Source organism: Triticum urartu, chromosome 3A (genome assembly GCF_056163025.1).
Source record: "Triticum urartu cultivar PI428250 chromosome 3A, HENAU_Tu73, whole genome shotgun sequence".
Classification (NCBI taxonomy): Eukaryota; Viridiplantae; Streptophyta; class Magnoliopsida; order Poales; family Poaceae; genus Triticum; species Triticum urartu.
This window is the reverse complement of record NC_141875.1, coordinates 325,351,052-325,372,013: the sequence shown is the minus strand read 5'-3', so window position 1 is coordinate 325,372,013 and position 20,962 is coordinate 325,351,052. Positions and strand designations below refer to the sequence as shown.

Below are 20,962 nucleotides of genomic sequence, written 5' to 3'. Positions count from 1 at the left end.
TTCATGACTTTCTAGTCAGTTTTGGATTTACGGGGATTTAGAAACCGAGATTCCAAAAGTTTGAGGACGAGCCAGAACGCCGGTACGGTTGTAATTCATTCCCATTCCATGCATGGGACCTAAACATGCACCCAAGGACACATGTATGATTTTTCTAGCCCTTTTTGTGAACTGGAGCACGTATTTCTAGTTAAGATTTGAATTATGGACATTAAATGCCTAGGAAACTCAATTAATGTATAAAAAGGGCGAACGAACCCTGAATAATTTTAAATTTCAGCATGGATATCCTGTCATTCCATGTTGCATGTAGAAGAAAATACAAGGCGAAAAGAGGCAGTGATTATCGTTTCGCCCACAAGGGGGACACGTTTCCCTATGGGAACCATGAGGCTTCTTGAGAGAAGCTCTGTTTGTAAGAGGCTTGTAATAAAAACATGCCCCAAAATGGAAAGTTTTTTTCCTCAACATATATGTGCCATGTCGTGACACCATGCCAAGTTTCATGATTTTCGGGTGAGTTTTGGATTTACAGGGATTTAAAAACAGAGATTCCCACGAAATGTTTTCAAATAGCACACGGTTCACTCACGAAAGCCGTGTGCCTACCAAACCGTGGCCGATAACCCCCCCCCCCCCTGCTGCACTCGCGATCTGAGTCGTGCGTTCTGATTGGCCAGAACCCAAACCCCACGAATCGTATGTCTGCACCGTTGGATGCTCCCAGATCGAACGGCAATCCTCATCCCTTTCGACAGCACATGTAGTTCCAGTTGTGATTTTATTTTTATGGTTAAGCACTATGCACATGCGTCATGCTAGCTCACGCTTCCTTCTCTACTAAGTCTTCCATATTAATGTTGTTATATATCCAAACACGCTACCATTTCCCGCCACTCCTCCCATCGGTTTCCCGCCTCTTCTCCCATCGGTTTCCTACTGCCAGTGTCAGTGCTCATAGAAGGCTAGGCGGTGACACACCGGCCATGTAAATATTGCACACAGTTTCTAAAGGCACAAACGTGTGTGATAGTAGGGACTAGGTCCCATTGGGTGACCAGCGTGAAACACCTTAAAGGCAAGGAGGCAATTCCTATCAGCAAGGGGCAGCTTCCCATCCGTTAGCCTTGTCGAATAGAACGTAGAAGTTAAGTGTGCTCGGCCTGGAGTAGTCTAAGGATGGGTGACCCGGTGGGAAGTTGCATATCTCAAGCTTCTTTTGAACTCTATGATATGGTCATTATAGACATTTATTATCTAAATGTCTCTATAGTGACATATCGTGACAATTATATAAACCTTGGGATCCTTATTTTGCTAATTTGTAGAAAATGTTTTTATTGGTTATTTTTTGTTCTCAAAAATCAAAGAATGATCAGCATCTGTAGGCCCACACAAATTATCCCTTTGACCCAACGCACGATTAGGGTTTACTCTTTGCTCCATGTGCTATGTTACAGCAAATCAAGTTTCAGCACATGCGTTGGACGGCACCCGGCCCCTATCCCCCCCCCCACCCACCCACCTCGAAGTTGCATTCCCGACATCGTACATCTTTAACCTGGCCGCGGGGGTACGATGTTCATATTGTAATGTTATTGATGTAGTTGGTGCCCCATCGAACTTGTGCTTTCGAGATTTGAACAAATCACACACCAGACCCATACATTTTTTTGGGCCGCATGCAGGGTATAGGGGGGCGGGTGTTCTGATCGAGCATGTCTCCCTTGTGTGGTTTATAGACACCGCACATATCTGTGGGCTCCCCAAGGTATATATCTATACCCCTACATAGTGTGTGAATAACTTTGAAAGATGGTCGTTGGATGAAGCCAATCCGATGGTGCAGAGATGGCAAATCCGAGCACTATTAGTCGTTGGATATCATCTACATTCCACCAGAGTCTGCCACATGTACAATCTAGAAGACGCCATGGTTGAACTTAAGCATAATACACAAACCTCAAAACACAAGCAGTTCTCCTTTGTTCTAGAATCTTCCATATCATAATTGCCCAAACTTTTTCTAGATGAATTGCCATTATTTGTTTTTACTTTATGCTTTACAAAGCACAATTCCATGAATCTTAAAATAGATTAACTTTTTTATAAAAAATAATTGATTTTGAATGAGATGAACTATAAGAATTAAACAAATATCGACATCATGCATATATGACTCAAAGCTTACATACTATAGTGTGGTATTTATTCATAATTTGGTTGCCAAATCTCATGCGTGCAATGCACATGTACCTTACTAGTATATATATATCATCCTTGATCGATAACAAGGGGACCCACACAATCTATCCCTTTGACCCAACATACGAGAAGGGTTTGACCATGATGGTTTCCTATTGCTATGTGTGCCATGTTAGACCAAAGAAAGTTTGAGCACATGAGTTGGGTGACCCCCCCCCCCCCCCGCCGCCGCCTCGAGGTTGGGGAACCAACATTGTACGTATTGAACCTGGCTTGGGGTCGGGTACGGTGTTCGGTTTGTAATGTAGTTGGTGCCCCATCGAAGTTGTGCATTCGGGATTTGAACACATCACGCACCACCCATACATATTTTTGGGCCGCATGCGGTGTGTAGGGGGTCTTCTGATCGACCACGTCTCCCTTGTGTGGGTTTTTGTGACGACACGCATATCTGTGGGCTCCCTGAGTGTACATACATCATCCCTTTGACCAATAGCAAGGGGTATGTGTTGGCCATGAATGGATTCCTCCTAGTTCCCATTAGGGCCGGTCACCGTCACATGTCGTTCAACCAAAGCTCGAGCTCATGCGTTGTCAGTATTCCCTCCCACACGCTTGGATTGCTGGTTCCAACCAACACCGTACCCTGCGTATCTCGTCCTTAACTACCTGGCTTTCATGGTTGTTGTCTGTATCGAGAGGCAGACACCACATCTAAATTGTACATTATTCGATATTGAAAACACACATCACCCCTTCCAACGAACATCATTTTGGGCCGCATGAAGTATTCTATCCATTTTTTGTCAACAACAACAGTTGTCATTTCACCAAGCGGTAGATTCACTGGTCCATCTTATGGTAGGTCATGGTGACATGCATGTATGACCGAAGTATCATTACCTGCATCCGCCCCACTGACGTGAAGTGGGAGGTAGGTCAAGCACCCTAGCTAGGTAGCTATGACATTATGTCATTATATATATATATCCAAGGGTACTTTTGGGTTTGCGAGGCAGGTGCCATCAAAGTTGTGCATTGTGTATTTAAAGTTTTAGACATCACACCGTATATTCCTACATATATTTGGCCACTTCTAGATGGTTCTTGACTTCTGGCCCCTCTCATCGATCTTCGACGACGCGCCCAAACATGGGCCCGCGCGGTCAAAGTTGAGCATTGGACTTTTGAACATCACAGACCACCCTTTTCACTCATATATATTTGGGCCACATGCTGGTGTGGCTGTCTTCTAACCCTCTCTGGCATTTTTTTGCTGCAAATACTTGAATGACGCTCAACGGACATGGGTGTACTGGCTTAACCGCGTGCGATGCAAGAGTGCTGTGAAATCCCCACAACTGCCAAGCGTGATCAAGGGGGTAGGTAGTGATTAACCGTGTGCAATTCTAGTGGGTTGTGGAATCACCACGACTGCGCAAGCGCGAGCAGGGGTGGAGGTAGTGGTTTAACCGTGTGTGATGCAAGTGCGCGTGAATCACCATGACTGCGCAAGCGCGAGCAAAGGTGGAGGTATTGGCTTAATCGTGTGCGATGCAAGTGCGCTGTGAATCACCATGACTGCGCAAGCGCGAGCAAAGGTGGAGGTACTGGCTTAATGTGTGTGATGCTAGTGCGATGTAAAATCAACAGCCGCGCAAGCTAAAGGCGAGTAGTTTATTTAGATTGAATTCCACGTCAAATCTATAAACAAACTACCCGCCTTGAGCGTTGCAAAAATCGGTAGTTCCACCGCGCTTGTCCTTATTATCATACACGCATATTCTTATTAGACCATGTGCGATCTTGGGTACTCCCGCCCCGCACCAATTCCTTTACCCCAATTTTAGTAGCCGACATACTTCAACAGTCGCCCCCACTCCTCCAGCATCGACCTTACAGTAAAATTGCAGTAGCCGAGACATTTGAATTGTCGCCCTCCCTCATCCACCACCATCTCCACCCACCATTACTAAAATTTCCAATAGCCGCGGCATATCCTCAAACACCACCCCGCCCACCCGCCCCCCTCCCCTCCACAGTCCCCCCAACCGGCCCCCTCTCCCCCCCCCCCCTTGAACCCTAGCTCGCCACCGCCAACCCCTGTCGGTCTGCTCGTTCCTCCTATCTTAGATAATAAAGTTCAAGTTACCCACCAATTCACATATCGTCGCCCCACTCCCCTAAGTTTTTAGATGAGGCTTGTGGTGTCCCTCCTTGGCAGATCCACATCCCCTGCTCCAGAAGGTCGCAGCCTAAGCTCGACCACATATCTCGGGGAGCTCGATGAGCATTCGGCCAAGAAGAGGTTTATCATGGCCTCTCCGGCGGATGTTGGCAAGGTGGCCGTTGTTCGCCTCGACTTGTCGATCCCGGAGCAACACCTCGTCGCGGAAGCCGGTGAAGATGTTGACTATGTTGCCATGTCGAAGGCTTCACGTCAGCGGGCTAGTGTATTACTTTATCAGGGGAAAGCTGGCTATGACATTAAGCTCGTCGATAGCGACGGCTTCAAGCAGGCCATGTCACAAGTAAAGTGGTCCATCCCCAACCCCTCTGGTTCAACCGTAGTCGATCTCTTTGACGGCCCTGCCGATGATCTCCTCCGCCACGCGGTCAAGGATTTGTGATCCTTGTACGCCATCAAGCCAATTTTGTCATTTCTGAAGGACATGTTCTACGGCGGCGGCTTGGGATCCTCAATTGCCAAGTTAGATCTCATCGACCACGACCACGAGGAGGGCACCCACAAAGGTTCTTCCAAGGTGAAACAGCCCATTTGTGACATCAGAGAGCGCACCATGGGTCAGTGCTCTTCCAACTGGAAGGATCCGTCCATGACATGTGAGGCAACATCTTATCAGCAAATCTTACCTTTTCTAGCTTGCCAACCCGTACCCTTTGTTGTTGTAGCTTTTGCCATGTGTTTTTTTAACTGTGACGTGTTTAATTATTTCAGTTATGCAAAAATGTTATGTTCAATAGGGTTATGTGATGTTTAAGTATGAATTGTCCACTTCAGTTTCACGAATGGCTATATTTGGTTGTTTATAGTGAGTAGATGCCTTCTTTGTCTGTATTTGGTTGTTAGGTTGGTTGTAGTGAGAATTTGTCCAGTTATCGAGCAGATGCCTTGTTTATCTGTATTTGGTTGTTAGGTTGGTTGCAGTGAGCATTTGTCCAGTTATCAAGCAGATGCCTTGTTTATCTGTATTTGGTTGTTAGGTTGGTTGCGGTGAGCATTTGTCCAGTTTTCAAGCAGATGCCTTGTTCATATGTATTTGCTTGTTAAGTTGGTTGGAGTGAGCATTTGTCCAGTTTTCAAGCATATGCCCTGTTTACCTGTATTTTCTTGTTAGGTTGGTTGCAGTGAGACTCTGTCCAGTTTTCAATGGCTATATTTGGTTGTTATACTGATCATTTATGCCTTGTTTATTTCAGTCATTCACAATGTGATGTTAATTATGTGCAAGTCGGAATTGTGCCGCTCGACTGCATCAATACCAGTTTGAACGGCTATATTTGGTTCTAGTTATGCTTGGTGTAGTTAACACATGCCCTTTATTTCAGTTTTACACATTTATCCTATGTGATGTTTAAGCATGACCTACGTTCTAACCATTTTCAACAATACTAGTTTGAATTGCAATATTTAATGGCTGTTAAGCCTGTTGTAGGTAACATTCCCTTCCATTTTATATTTGCTTTAACAGCATGCTGAAACCAACATATTCAAGCTATCATTTGTAGATGATATTGTTTACCTTTGCTATATTTGTTTGATGCTAAGGTTGTTGTACTTATCATGCCTTTCCACTACTTATGCAGGACAACAACGGGAGTGGCCACCATTTTCTGCCGAGGTTAGTTTCATCCCTCGGCTTGTACTCCCCCGTCATTCCATAATGTAGTGCATATAGATCCAGGCCTGGACACTTGTTAGCTTCTAATATTGACTTATTGCTTGTAGGTACATATGCCCTTGCCAAGGATCCACGTATCGACCCTTTTTGCGTATGGGCAATGAGATATTCATGAACAAGCATCAAGTGAGGAAACTGATAAGGATTATTAGCAAAAAGATACAAACGGTGGCGAGAAAATTATTTATTTACACTCTATCCAACACAACAGTGAGCTGTAGGATGGTAACTACAAACTCTGCAACCTTCTCTTTTTACTACCCATAATGAGTTGTTAGACAACAATGTCTGAATCTTTTTCGTTCACAGTGGCTCCCGAAGCAGTTTGCTCAAGATTACCTCGCAAAGTAAATGATTGGTGGACACGCAATGAAGGTTAAAGTATTTCATCCAGACTACAATAAGCATCGAGAAGTCCTAATGAAGACAGTGAAGGATGGACGGGCAGCCATCACAAGGGGTTGGCCTAGAGTCGTGCACGCATTACGCATGGAGGAGGGCACAATATGGGCATTCTGCTTCGCCTTCTCCACCAACCAGAGTGTCTTTTGCCTCTCTCTTTACAGTCTTTAGTACAACTGCGGTTCATCATTCTTTACTTGGTGCTTCTGTAGTTCTTCAGTATATGTACCTATGCATCGAATTATGCATTCGCGGATGAACCTATATTTCTAATAAACATGGTTCGATATGAAATGAGTGATTGCCTACTTTCGAATTCAAAATATGTGATTTTTAAATTTGGGATTAAATTAGGGATTAATTAGGGATTACACTGCACACGGTTTGCGAAAGCGAAACATCTACGATAAACATGGAGATCAGACACGTTTCTCAGATCCACATGTGTGCGATCAATCTATACTGCACACACAATTAGCCAAGAAAAAGTGTGTGATTAACAACAGCATCGCACACGGTTCCTTCTTATTAAATGTTTGCGAAGTCACCTTATCACACATGCTTGGCAATCATGGACAGTTTATGATGTTGTGCGCATCGCAAACGTTTGGTCATAGAAGAACGCGTGCGATAGGTCTTCATCTGACGCGGGTACGACGGTTGAATCGTGTGGGATGTATTCAAGCTTCGCATACAGTTTTATAGGGACAACTGTATGCGCTCTTACATTGAATCGCATGCAGTCGAGGAAAAGTGAATCTGTGTGATTGTCTGCTTATTGTACACATTCTATAATCGTGAACTGTTTGTGATGGGTCGCGCATCGTAAACGTAGCACCACAGAATACCGACTGTGATGGCAATGCGAGCACAAACGAGTTGCAAGGATGAAGCGTTCCGGATATTCGAGATATCAGAAACAGATTTATAGGGACAACTGTATGCATCAAGGCTCCCTATCCCCGACGGTTCTGGGTCGTATGGGAAGGACCCCCTATCGCACACACTCACTTGGCGACGGTTCAAAACATCGTTGCCAAAAGGGATTAAAAACCGTTTGTATAGCACCTCGTTGTACCAGTTTAGCAGATCGAAATCTATCTCGGGCCATGGGGGCAATTACAAGGCAGGCCGTTAACAGGCCAAAAGACAACTCGGGCCATAAATGCGCAGACATACTACATGGGCCTTTAACAGGCCAAAAGTGAGAACATGCCGGAATTGTGCCATCTAGAGCATGGACCGTTAAGAGGCCAAATGTCACGATGGGCCACAAATGACCCAAGTGTAGAGACAGTCGTTAAAAAAGGGTGAAAGACACACCAGGCAGGAAATGACCCAGCTCTACAATGGGTCACTAATAGGCCGAAAGACACACCTTTCAGAAAACGGCCCAATTCCACCACAGGCCGCTAATAGGCCAAATACTCACTAGACCATAATTGGGCCTATATAGATAGCGAACTATTAACAGGCCGAAACTATTGATGGGACGCAATGATGTCGAATGGCCAACGGGCGGAATTGGCAACCTTTTTATGGGTCGTACGGGTCGTGGTTGTAAATAGGCCATCTGCAAACAGGCCTTAGTGAGCCAGGCCGCTAACTTTTGCCTGAATTTTGTGGGCCTCCAACTAGGCCAGCCTTCTTAACTAAAGGGGACACTGTTGGGTTGTGCCACGTGCCGTCATTTCATTGGCATGTATCGTCCGTTGGACGGGCCACACCTATCGCAACGCCAAGCTGGCGCGTGGTTCCGTTGTCGAATGAGAATTTGACATGTGGAAAATCGTCATTAATCGAGGCTGTTAATGGGTATCTGATCCAAAACCCGTGCCTGGTAGCTTAAGAGCGAATCGTTATGATGGATGCCATGTGTCGGTTACCCTTGACGAAAACACTTCCATGACGCGGCATTTATCATTATAGAAGTAAACACTTCCTTAGTGATAAATGGATTGTTGCTTGGAACACTTTCACGATATGACTATCTTGATCCTGTCATAAAATCATCTCGTATGTAATGCGTGATAGAAAACGTAACCTACTGTGACAAATGTGTATCATCACAGATGTGTGTTTTTTAGTGCATAGAGCTTTTTTTTGCAGAAATAGTGCATAGAGCTTAGCTCATGTACAGAGTAGATCCATGAGTGGATTCAAGGCCTCTTAGGTGAACAACCATCTATGTTCATCAGGGCCTCTTCGGAGAACCATGGTAGAATCATCAAGCCCTCCTTGTTCTAAGACTTGGGGAAGAACCCTATCTTGTTCCATCTCACTCTTCAGATGATTTGAATTATGGATCTGTCTATCTTCAAATGATTTGAATTATGGATCTATCTATGTATGTCTCTATTTGTATCTATGTGTATTTATATGTGTGCTCCCCTTTATGACTCCCCTCGTGTTCATCGTATTTCTCTTCAAATCCATCTCTAATTCATGAAGATCAGGCCACGTAGGGTCTCTACCCAACATCATACTCCCTCGTCATATCAGGAAATAAAGCAAAGTTGAACAACATATACGTTCAACAATATTCCCCTAATAAAGCATCCGGCTCATCACCGAGACAAACAAGTTTATTATTCCTTTATCAAACAAGTTTATGATTCTTTAGCCTTGGTGACAATAATACAAGGCGAAACCATTTCCGGTCCTCAGTATGCCAGGTTTTACGTACACTGGTGTACTCAGGTCATCAAAGTTTCCACCCATGTCCAAAAAGTGCTTATGAAAATATGAGAACACACAAGGTGCTATCAAAGGGTAAGGGCTCGGATCAAAGAAGTGCAATTAAACCACTTCCCCAATGACCATATGATATGATAAATGATTGATGTTATCAGGGGATGATCTCAATTTTGCTGGCTGACCTCCACAGTGCACTTGGAACATACATATTCAGAGCGGCCTAATGCCAGCAAACAACTACTCCCTACAACCAAAATAATATTTGCCTGCCTCTGGTGGCAGGTCAATTACAGTAACACTAACACGCACAAGCCATCAACCTTGAACCTCGCCTCTGAGCATTGGCAGCACTGCAGATTTTCTCAAGCTACTGTACATGTCATGGCAGAAGAACGAAAAGTCCGCCATGTTTCTGAAGAGCTCTGGCAGGTGCATCCGGAGGTTTGCCAGCGTCTTCTCCCTCACCTGCCTCGCAAGCCTAAGGTGGAGCTTCTCCTCTTCCTTCAGCCTGATTTCTACTTCCTCAATGGCTATTCTCCTCTCGTTGACATGATCTAGGCTTGGAGTATTGGCTGCTTCGGGGTTAGGTTCCTCACCCTGGGATGCCTTTCTTTCTGTGTACCTACGATGCCAGTCTTCAAACTGTGCCCTCTTACGGTCAAGATCCCTGCGAGTTTCGTCACACCTCCGCCTTAGGCTGACCTCCTCTTCCTGAAGCAGTACAATATTGCTTATGACTTCAGTAAAGCTTTTAATGGCAGTTTTGGCAAGTTCGACGGGAAGCCTCTCAAGCTGGTCGTGCCAGGCATATAGCAGATTTTTGATAGGTGGTTCCACCTGCCTTGGAGGGGAGGATACCTTCTCCTTCAGATTGCTCTCGATGGAGATGAGATTAAGCTTCAACCATGCATTGAGTGCTCTGATGTACCCTTTCTGATGCTCCATAAGTTTGTCAAACTGCATATGCCACTCCCTGACAATGTCACGTAGCTCACAGGTCTGCTTATAATGCAAATCAGTTGTCTCCCTTGGAACAGGTGGTACCTCAAAAGCTCTGATCCCCGATATGATCAAAAACTGGCTCTTGTGATGACGGTGCATAGAACTCCACATATTTGCCATGCTGCACAAGACATTATATTGACTTGAAGAGAAATGCTAAATAAAGAAAGCTGGAAAGCTTAGATGCAAGAACAAGCACTGTATCACAAGAAAGGTATGATCTCATTTAATAAGAACAAATTATTAAAACATTACAAACTCCTTTATTACCCATGATGGCAATTCTTATTTTATCATGAATTTCACTATCTGTTATTGTACCTTGTCTCCAAAAAATAGCTGGCTACTTTTGAATTAGGGGAAAATAGATCTACCGACTAGTACAAATTTTCTCCTGCCTACACGCACCTAGACAACTGAATCATGGAATTCTTACTAACTTCTCCAATCGTTGCAGAAAATATGGTCCGGCTGTCCTGGCAATGAATTGCATGCATTGACAGATATATTTGGAAAACAAGTGCTTAATAGCGAACCATGCCCAAAATTGAACAGTATATAGGTACGAAGACATATATATATATGGTGGATCTTCTGAAGATAACGACAAAAGCTTTCTTCCTCTTGATAGTTTGTTGGCCGTTTATAGGGGAAGGTTTTTTTCTCAGTTTTCCTTTGCATGTGAGAGGCGAGGGTAAACTTCTTTTGCCTTTTTGTGGTTTCTTCAGTGGTTCGTGTCAGATGTGGGAGGTACTTTCCTGGTGTGCCGCAAGTAAATGAAATGCTAAATAAATCAATGGTAACAAACAAATAGGTGGTGTTGAAGAATTCTTTTTTGTCGGATCCTAACAACGGTACTAGAACAAGTACGTTGATTTGTAGTTGTGAAAACGTCACAGCAGGTTACCTGTACCCAATGTGGGTAACAGGCCTAATTACTGCCTTGCTCTCTCTTTCTCTCTTTTCTTATATAATATGTGGTGAGTACAAAGGATTACAATATCAGGGGTACTCGGCGAGTTAGGGGAACTTGACAAGATGGAACTAGGTCTCGACGGGAAGCATTGAGATCTCCATGTGGTGTAAAGGTTCTAGGCAAGCTGAAAGGCATTGATCCCCTCTTCATGTGTCCCTCTGGCCCTTGTATAGCACAGGTAAGGATAACCCCACATCAGGCGTATAGGGGTAGGAGTCGGGCTCGTACTGGGTACCCTTTCCTTTGTGTTCTATAGGATTTCCTTCTATGTCATCTAGAAAGTTGCTTCCATGGACGGTGATGCGCCGTCTTGGGAGCGCTCGCCCGTAGCTGCCCATAGCTAGGCCTAGGGGGGTTCCATTGATATGGTGTTGACTCCGCCAGGCTTTGGATAATTTTACTTATCATCAACAAGCCCCCATCAGTATTCGGAATAGAATTTGGTCCACGAGTAAGGTTGATGTAGATACTTGCAGTCGTCTTGTTACCTCCTTGTTCGATCGAGGAGTCCTCTATAGTTTTCTTCATAATCCTTGTTGCGTGTTGGCAGTCGCACTTGATAGTTTTTTTTTTTTGACTGTGAGTCGCACTTGATAGTTGTTGGGTGCTCATTCCCCTCCCCTTCTAGTTGTCATTAATGAGTAGTCGGCTTTGCTTTGCTTTGTCGAGAGTTGATTCTCTTTGTCACGGGCGCGTAGTCGATGTCAATTGCAATCGCGTCCTTTAACGACTGAGATTCCATCTTATGGCCACGTGTCGTGATGATAGGCTTTGGCGTGCCGGATCAGTGATAATTAGAAATGACAATGTAATGATGCTTGACAATGTGACGTTGTTGATTTGACACTTCCTCTGTCCTTGGGCCACAATCCGACAATCTCTAGAATTTTGAACGGAGTCGTGCCCCTCTTCCTGTGCCATGTTCTCTAGAGTTTTTTTGTTTTTGTTGTAGAGATACGAAATTCTTCCTCCTTTCCTATCACTATGACCTTTTCGACTTCCCGTTTGCTCTTCTGCGAGCTTCTCCAATTGCGAACCTCGTTGGCCGTTACCTACGCTTGATGAGCCGGTGATGAGGGATCGATAAGGGATCTCCAGGACATGGAAAGCCTCCCATGTGATCTCATCTTCCATGCTCCTACCTCTGGTTGAGTTGTCCATTCCCTTGTCCAAACGAGACGGTGGTGGTGGCGGATTCCTTACGATGCGGCATCAGTCTACCTATTTCCATCTTCATGCGGGACTTACTTTTCTTCTATGGCATTGCTCTGGTGAGCTTGACGCCTGATTCCTTCTTGTATCATGCAGTATTTTGGGGCGCATTTATGCAATATTTTGTCTCCAAAAAATATTTTGGGGCGCTGCAGGATGTGGCGTTGTTTTCATGTCACATTTCTTCTATGGGATTGCTATGCTAAACCTGGCGTCCGATTCCTTCTTGTATCATGCAGTCTTCACACATTTGTGCGATATTTAGGGCGCTGCCGGATGTGGCATTGTTTTTAAGTCACTTCTGCATGTCTTCCATAGATCAATGGTACTCTCTGGGCCTTTGTTGTTGTGTCGTTCGCCCTCGCAACAACTACAAGTCTCCACTCCTATTGGAGCCACGGGCGGTGCTAAGGCTGATTGTCGGTCATGTTGGATTTAAGTGGAGAGGACTTTCAGCGACCCTGCCTTCATTAACTTCTACACAGCAAGACTGCGCCTCTGGCAGATGGCAAGTTGTTGTCTCTTTGCAGCGACACCTACGAGCTTCATGGAGGTGGGGAGGTAAGATGACGAGCGCGAATTTGACCGATGACTTCACCCGTCGTCGCCAGTGCCCGCTGAGATCTCGTCCTCTTCCTTCCTGAGACTACCAAAATGGACAATAGAACGTATAGGAGCTCAATGGTGACTATCTAGTAACTTTCCATTTAATGTGTGTTCTTCACATTCTCTCTTCTTACTTTAATTTTCTTTGATTTTGCCTCCTAGATCCTTTCACCTCGGAGGATGAGGAGGTGAGCGACTGTCTTACTAATCTCTGTGGGAGATTTGTGGGAGTGGGCCTCCCCTAGTACGCCTAGGCCCTTGTCGATCGCTTACCACTCACCAGAGGAACCCGAGAATCGACTGTCGATATGTTACCATCTTTTAGTTTCATGAATCACTTTTCACTTTTCTTGGATCAAACTTGTCCTTATATTTTCCCCATTTTCCTTCTAGCATTGATACTAGATTATGCATATCCTATCTCTCTGATCATTGTTCCTTTTTGCCCTAGTGAAGGTAGAGCACGGTCTCCCATAGATAGGGAGGTCGCATAGGGAGGTCGCGGGGCATCCTCCTGCAAAGCGATAAAAGAGGGTTACATGGCGGATAGTTATTGCCATGGAGGGTCCATCCCATGATTCACTAGTGCCCAACTGATGGCATTGTCTTCCTCTAGTCCGGGGTAATTGCTCTTAGAATCCCTTCATGTTCTTCCTTCCCTTTTCAGTAGTAGCATCGATGGTACAGTTGGGTTTTTTGGTTTAGTTATGTCCCCTTATGGAGTAGTATTTTAATGGATACATCATCCAACTCTCAATGTTATTGTTAAGAACACCATACATAATGAATAAGATATGACTAAGCTAGCCCTACATGATTACCTTGGGAATAAAGAAAATGTCCTAAGCGTGAGTGGCTTATAGTAGTTGCCATCATACCGTTGTGGGTTTACAACGGAATCGGTCTATGCCGTCACGAACATACACACGGATACATGGGTTTTACTCTCTCCCTTTTGTGCCATATCTTTGGGCAGGATGCGTTGTTGACCTTGCTGCTAATCTCGCTTGTAGGAGCAGTTTGTCCTCATGTTGAACTTGGTGAGTCTCTACTCTCATTTTGATTTTGTTCGTCCTCTTAGGCCCCACGGGAGTTGTGTTTGGGTACGTGATGTGATGCGGAGCATCCCATAGACATCACCATGCCAAGTGCCCCATCATCAAGAGACACATGCATCTCCCACATTATATATATAAAGGTGAATCTTCTCCTTTACGCGTATCTACTTCACTCTCCCGAGGATGGTATACTACTTGACCTCCCTACCATTCGCACCTATAGGTTTGAACCGAATAACAAACGTGCAATGGAGGAGGTCGTGCACAAGCGAGCACCACACCATCCGCAAGGAAAGCATGGAAGCAAAGAAGGAAACGTGAAGACCCAAGGCCGGATTCCAAAAGCATCGACAGGAGTCACCACGAAGGTCAGCAACCTACGTTGCATGGATACTTGGATACGTATCGGATACGCGATACGAGGATACGCCCGATACGCCAATTTTCTAAAAACATGAATACGGGGATACGTTTATATATAGATGTTACATATATTAATTATTACAAATATGAAAAAAATAAGGAGGTTCTAGGTCAAAGCATGCCTCAATACGATTACCCCTTTCTTTTCTTGCACTTAGTACACTTCCATTAATTGGCAGTGAGGTTTGCCTAGGTTTGTTGTTCCAATCAGTGCATCGATTCTCTCTTGCTCACCTTTCAATTAAACAAAAACATTGACATACATGTTTTCACATGAACTCATGCCCATGTTGGGAATCTTCAAAAGGTGCGCCTTTATGTTTTAGGGGATTTAACGTCGAACGAGGGGTTTCAGGTATCCAAAACGTATCGCAGAAGTATCTTAGGAGTATCAAACATTATTTTCTTTTTTTATATCAAAATATCGAGAGATACTTACAGGATACGTATCGGGAAGTATCGGGGCAGTATCCGAGTATCGGGGCAATATCCAGCTGGATACGCGCACTTTCTGAAGTATCCGTGCAACGTAGTCAGCAGCCTCTGGACCCCCGTGCACACTTTGAGCTAAGGGGACTCCTTTTATCTAATGGCTCATCTTGGCTCATCTTTGAGCCAAGGGGACTCCAGGATGTTTCCTCCAATGAAACCGCACCTAAGTTTTTGCGATTTAATTTCACATGGCATGGCGTGAGGCATGGTGTCGTCATCTTTCCAAGTGAGGGCTTCTTTGCTTATTTATTCAACCATCCGATGAAAACAAATACTCTCTGGTACCATGGGTCCAGGTGAGGTGGAATCCCCAGCCGGCACTTGATTCTTCCTCGGGGATTGATAGTTGGATCACGCATGTCGTTATCAACTTATCATTGCCTTTTGAAGATGATTTCCTAGATCACCTCTTGCCTCCGTCAAGGTACGGTGTTGGTCTTTGTCGTGTTTTCTTTTTTTGGAGTTGCCTTTGTCGTTGCACTTGCTCCTGTCTGACCTCTTTCTTCCTTCTTGCACGACCTACTTCCTTCTGGCACGAATCCTTCAGCCACCATTCCATTGAAGCGTCCAAAACCGTGATCCTCCTCCGTTCAGCCATCCCCCAACGATTCCGCAGATCTCCTTGATGCAACGACAAGCTGTGATTCCATGATTATGCATTTGGTGGAACTTGCGCCATACTCAAAGGCTGCCTTCTCTCAACCTTCTGCACCATTTTGTTTCTCCATGCTAGTGCACTTTCTTTAGTGTTGGAATAGCCAACGGGACCCCTTGTGTTGAGCACTCTTTTTTCCATTGTTCTGGCATCCCACAAATGACCAATGAACTAATTACGTCTTCATACACATGTCGGGCAATGTTGTGCCATCAAGATGGTGTCTCCGAAGGCCATTCGCCTTGGCAATCGCCATCGATTTTGTAGAGGTCCTGCTTGCAAAGTTAGCGAGAAACCTTCTCTTCTTTTGCAGCAAAATTTACAGGACAAATTTCCAAACAGGTTCCTTGTCGCTTAGTTTCTCATTGAACAAGAAGGCGACAGGGAATCCGTCGTTCACCAAGCCCCCGAGCTTCTCTTCCTCGTTTGTCGGTAGTTGCCTGCCGATTGCGATGATTTGCTATCCGGTGATAAGGACGGAGCCATAGACCCGATGTGATATCGTCACACCAGCTGTCAAAGGATTTTCCATCAGATTCTAACGGCGGTACTAGAACTAGTACATGGATTTGTAGTCATGGGACCGTCACGATACAAGGGGACACGTGATTTACCCAGTTCAGGCCCCCTATGTTGGTAAAAGCTCCCCTTCCTGCCTAGCCCTCTCTTTTTTTTAAATATGTGGTCATAACAGTGGATACAATATCAGGGGGTACTCGGCGAATTAGGGGAACCCGACAAGATCGAACTAGGCCTTGACGGTAATGTCGAGGTCTCTACGCGGTGTAAAGGTTATAGGCTATCTGAAAGGTGTGGATCCCCTCTTCATGTGTCCCTTTGGCCCTTATACAAGGCTGGTATGGAGAACTAATGTCAGTGCGTCAGGCATATAGGGGTAGGAGTCGGATCCATATCGGTACCCAATACATTGGAGCCTTTCCTTCATGTTCTATAGGATTTCCTTCTATGTCCTATGGAAAGTTTCCTCCATAGTCAGTGATGTGTCGTCTCGGGTGTGCTGGCCCACACCGGGGCCCAAGGGGGACCATTTAATACAGTGTTCACTAGGACAGGCCTTGGATAATTTTATTTATCGTTTTCAATTGCAAAATGCTATATATAAGCAAAAACTATGAAACTGTGGACTGAAGCGCGAATTTAACTGCCTGTTGAAACAGAAAGGTCAATCAAGGCTAGGAGAGTATTTATGTGGCAGCATATTCCCTTTACTTTACATTATTAGACTGTGGCAATGCATATTTTAGCCTTGTTAAATCGATCTCCACACAAATAGATATACCTATAGTTCATCATATTAGCAAGGACAATCAGGTAGCTTAGTCAGCAGATGGATAAAATTATGAGAAGGAGCCGCAAATAGACAAAGTATATATCATTGACACAATTAATTGCTCCTGAACGGTAGAAACCAAATTGGCATAAAATAGAAAATGACATAATTCATTTCCAAACAATTTTCATAAGTCAAAGAATGCTCACCCATCGACAAGGTCCACTAACTTCGGGTATAGCTGTTTATCACGTAGACGATTTATTTCTGAAACTGTTGAATCCATGGATTGCATATCCACTATGTACCTTGTGTGCAAGTGGCTAACGGCAGCCTTTGTCTTCTCAAGGGTTTCAAGTTTAACACCACGTTTCTTTTGTTTATGCAGTAGATCAACCTTCTTTTGATAATCAATTTTCATAAGTTCCCCTGCCTGGTTTGGCACATTCATAAAGCAGATCAGGCAACAAAATCAGAGACTGAAACAACAAACATGACAAAAGAACAATTGCTGACGATTTCACATGGAAAGAGCACTAAAATAAACCACAGGTCAAGAATGTGAACGAGACAGTTTGGTCTACACTCATTGCTCCTACTAACAAGAATTGACTTATCACTGCATTTGTAATCCCCCCTAAATGCAAATCCATAGTCCTACATTACTACATTTCATCTTGAATCTACTTTCATAATACATGATGTTTGCAGCTTTACAACAACATATTTTAGTATCAATTAGCAATCAAAGTGGCTCATAGACCGGCCAACACCCGAACAGACTAAATTTGGATTTGGAGGGAGTATCATCCGAATGATAGGATCTTTGGCAAGCAACCTGTATAAGAACGGTTAATTACACACCCTGATAAATGAAACATTTTAAAAAATATTGACCCTGATGCAACAGTAAGATATATAGTGCAACACGAAAAACAAAAGGTAGCAAAACTGGTGTTTGAGATAACAAAATTTATGTTCCACGGTTAAAAATTTGGCTAACAGTAAGATTTAGCTGCAGAGGTGTTCACTGTTCACTACGGGTTTCAAAATATCACCATATAGCGGCTAGGACAAATGCACTGATATTCTAACAACGAAATGGGACATGGATAAACCAAAAAAAAAGTATCCTAGCAAAGCTATTCCAAGAAAGTACTTTAATAGACATTACCTTCACTTCATCATACAATTTTTTCTCCCAGGCAAGCATCCGGTCGAGAACTGTGGCATGAGTTTCGAATCGTTCATCAATCTCGAAATTAACACCTAAATCCTCTTGGTCCGGTAAATTCTTGAAGGAGCGATTCCAAGTGATAACATGCATGATTTTCGTAGAATGATCAATATGTCCTGAAAAATATCCAAGGATCGTAAAGAAGAGTAAATTCAGTTCCACACTGCACACACCGAAAAATTGAGAAGTTCAAACTTGGAATTCAGTAAAGCAGAAAACTAGCTGCTGGTGGACCACAGCCGATATTTCTAAGTTATCTGAAATGATGGTAACCTTACAATAAATTTAGCACCCAAGACAAGTACAAAAATAATCTCGCAGCTGTGTTTGTGAGCACCGAGTCGACAAAGCATTAAAACATGCAGTTTTCAAATTTGCAAAGGTGCTATGACAACAAAATAGAAGGGAAAATGACATCAAAGGGAAGTACACTATATACGCCCTAGTTTAGGAAATAGAGCTAGTCTGGGGTACTGGGTTGTTAAACTAATCTGGCACGGGGCAGAACTTTAGTTTCCACTTTTATCTATACCAAAAGAACATCGATTGATTCATAAATGTTAATTGCTTTCTTGTTTCCAAAACTAACGATCTGTGGCACGGTGATTGTCTGGCACAATGGGTGCGGACTGATTGCTCAGGATTCAAAACCAAGGATTACTGTGGGGACCTCCCCTACAGTTTCCATTTAAAAGAAACAATACACACTTGCCTCGACTGTCAGCATGGTTGGAGTGGTAATGCATCCGTGTGGCCTCAAGCTTTTTTGACACATCATGTGCACTCTCCGAAGACCTGAGAAAGTTATCATCAAGCTGAGCAATAATCTGCAGTAAGCTGGCAGACACCATCATAATCTTCCCTTTCCGGGTCTCAACTGAGCCCATGGACGAGGCATGCTGGTGGTGTACTTCTGGTTGCAGGCCAGGTGCCTTGGGTGGCTTCCTAACAATTGGCTTTGACGGGGGAAGGTTTGCCGCAAGCTCATCGATGGCCTCCGCCTTCTCCAGTGCTGTCTGTGGTGGCCGCTCCGCCCACTCCTCAGCACCACGTGATGGTTCAGATGCCTCACTAACAGCTGGATTCATCACTGGTGCCTTCACCTCGGGCACTGACTCCTTCTCCCGCCTATCCATCCAAGTATCATCAGTTTGCTGCTCCAGGGTGGGCGGTGGTGTGGGGGTTGGACCGAAGAAGTAGTCCCAGGTAGCCATTTGAGCCTCCGGCATGGGGGGCGGTGGTGTCGCAGACGCAGGCGTTATTGGGGATGGGTTTAGCTGTGGTGGTGGCGGTGGTGTCACTGGAGAAGACCCCATACTGTCCATCACCCCTCTCTTTGGCGGCTGCCCGTGCACCGTATCATCCATGCTGAAATCGTCATGCTCGTGGTGATCGTCGTCGTGGTCATCGTCGTCGTCGTCGTCGTCGTCGTCATCATCATCATCATCATCATCATCATCATCATCATCATCATCATCATCATCATCATCGCTGTCAGTTATGATATGACCACCGTCCTCCTCGCCATCCTCCTCCTCCTGGATAGCAGCACTAGCTGGGGCGCGGTTCTTGGTGGCAGCCCGGGGATCGGGCATGGGGATGTTGGGGGTTGACGAGGAGCGCTGGAGGCTACCATGAGGGAAGTCCATGAAGGGCGGGGGCGGGGGGGAGGGCGGGATGAGGACAGTAGTGGTGGTCGGGGGCGGAGGCGCAGAGGCCGAGGCTCCGGCTGCGGCCGCCGCAACGGCGGCCTGGTGGGAATGGGAGGCTATCATGCTGGGGTCGGGCGCCTCGCCATGGGCGAAGTCCGAGAGCGCGCCGCCGGTGCTCTTGAGGAGGACGGTGTAGGCCGAATGGGCGGCGGCGAAGGCGTTGCGCGCCTGGACAGCGTCAGCCATCAGCCGCTTCCGATCCCGGCAGCGGCACACCGCCTCCTCCTGGTCGATCTTGGACTGTGCGCACCCCATCGAGGCGGCGATGGGAATCCGGGGTTCTGGCGATCGATCCTCAGAGGGGATCTTTGGGGAGGCGACACGGCGGCGTGGGTGGCGGCGTGGCGAGGGGAGGGGGGGAGTGGTGAGGGCCGGTGGCAGCGGATCGGTGGTAAGGTCTGGAAAGTGATGGAGTCTCTTGGCATTTTTTAAATTTTCTCATTTTATTGGCTGTTTTTATTCGCCCCAAACATCCGGACAGGCCGGCATCCCATACGAAGCATAGGAGAATATGCGACGCTGGGAAGCAACCTCATGTTAGATCGATGGCAGGGGCCGCGCCAATCTTTTAAAGACGTCACGCTCTTACGCATCCTGACCTTTTCCTCTTCTTTTTTCAGCCTCATTCACACAACCGTCACCGTAGCTCCGCCACCATTGTTGCTCCGTCGTCAATCCTCACCCACAACGTCGTCACTGGGGTTCCCAACCCACAACTCCGCCGTCCATGTTGTCAAGTCCCCGGTACATGCAACTCCTTCCGACATACACTTCGTGTTCTATGTGTTCGATGAAATGTCCAAGCAGTTTTTTATTTTTTTATCATTTTTAGGTTACTGATGAACTTATCATCGAATGATGCATATGAAAACACGGACCTTGATGATTCATATACAGAGAGTTCATAAATTCACCGAAATCGGGCAATGAAGATGTTGAAATGATGGTGAGCAATCAGAAGAATTGGAGAAGTAAGAGGAGCATGTACTGAACTTCAAGGGTTCGATAAAAGGGCATGAGAGCTCTTCCTCGGGATAGGTTTGTTGGCGCGAGGCTTCTCTACATCGACTA

The 20,962-nt window shown here is 45.3% G+C and overlaps 1 protein-coding gene across 1 annotated transcript; it reads right to left on the bottom strand.

The window, feature by feature from the left end:
* Positions 1 to 9,324: 9,324 nt before the first annotated feature.
* On the bottom strand, positions 9,325 to 20,328 carry LOC125543819 (protein ALTERED PHOSPHATE STARVATION RESPONSE 1). The gene is made up of 4 exons (XM_048707302.2): positions 18,892 to 20,328; positions 18,117 to 18,295; positions 17,152 to 17,375; positions 9,325 to 10,350 (listed from the first exon to the last, which is right to left on the bottom strand). The coding sequence occupies exons 1-4, from the start codon at positions 20,144 to 20,146 to the stop codon at positions 9,543 to 9,545; spliced, it is 2,466 nt and encodes an 821-aa protein (XP_048563259.2). The 5' UTR covers positions 20,147 to 20,328; the 3' UTR covers positions 9,325 to 9,542.
* Between the last annotated feature and the right edge of the window lie 634 nt (positions 20,329 to 20,962).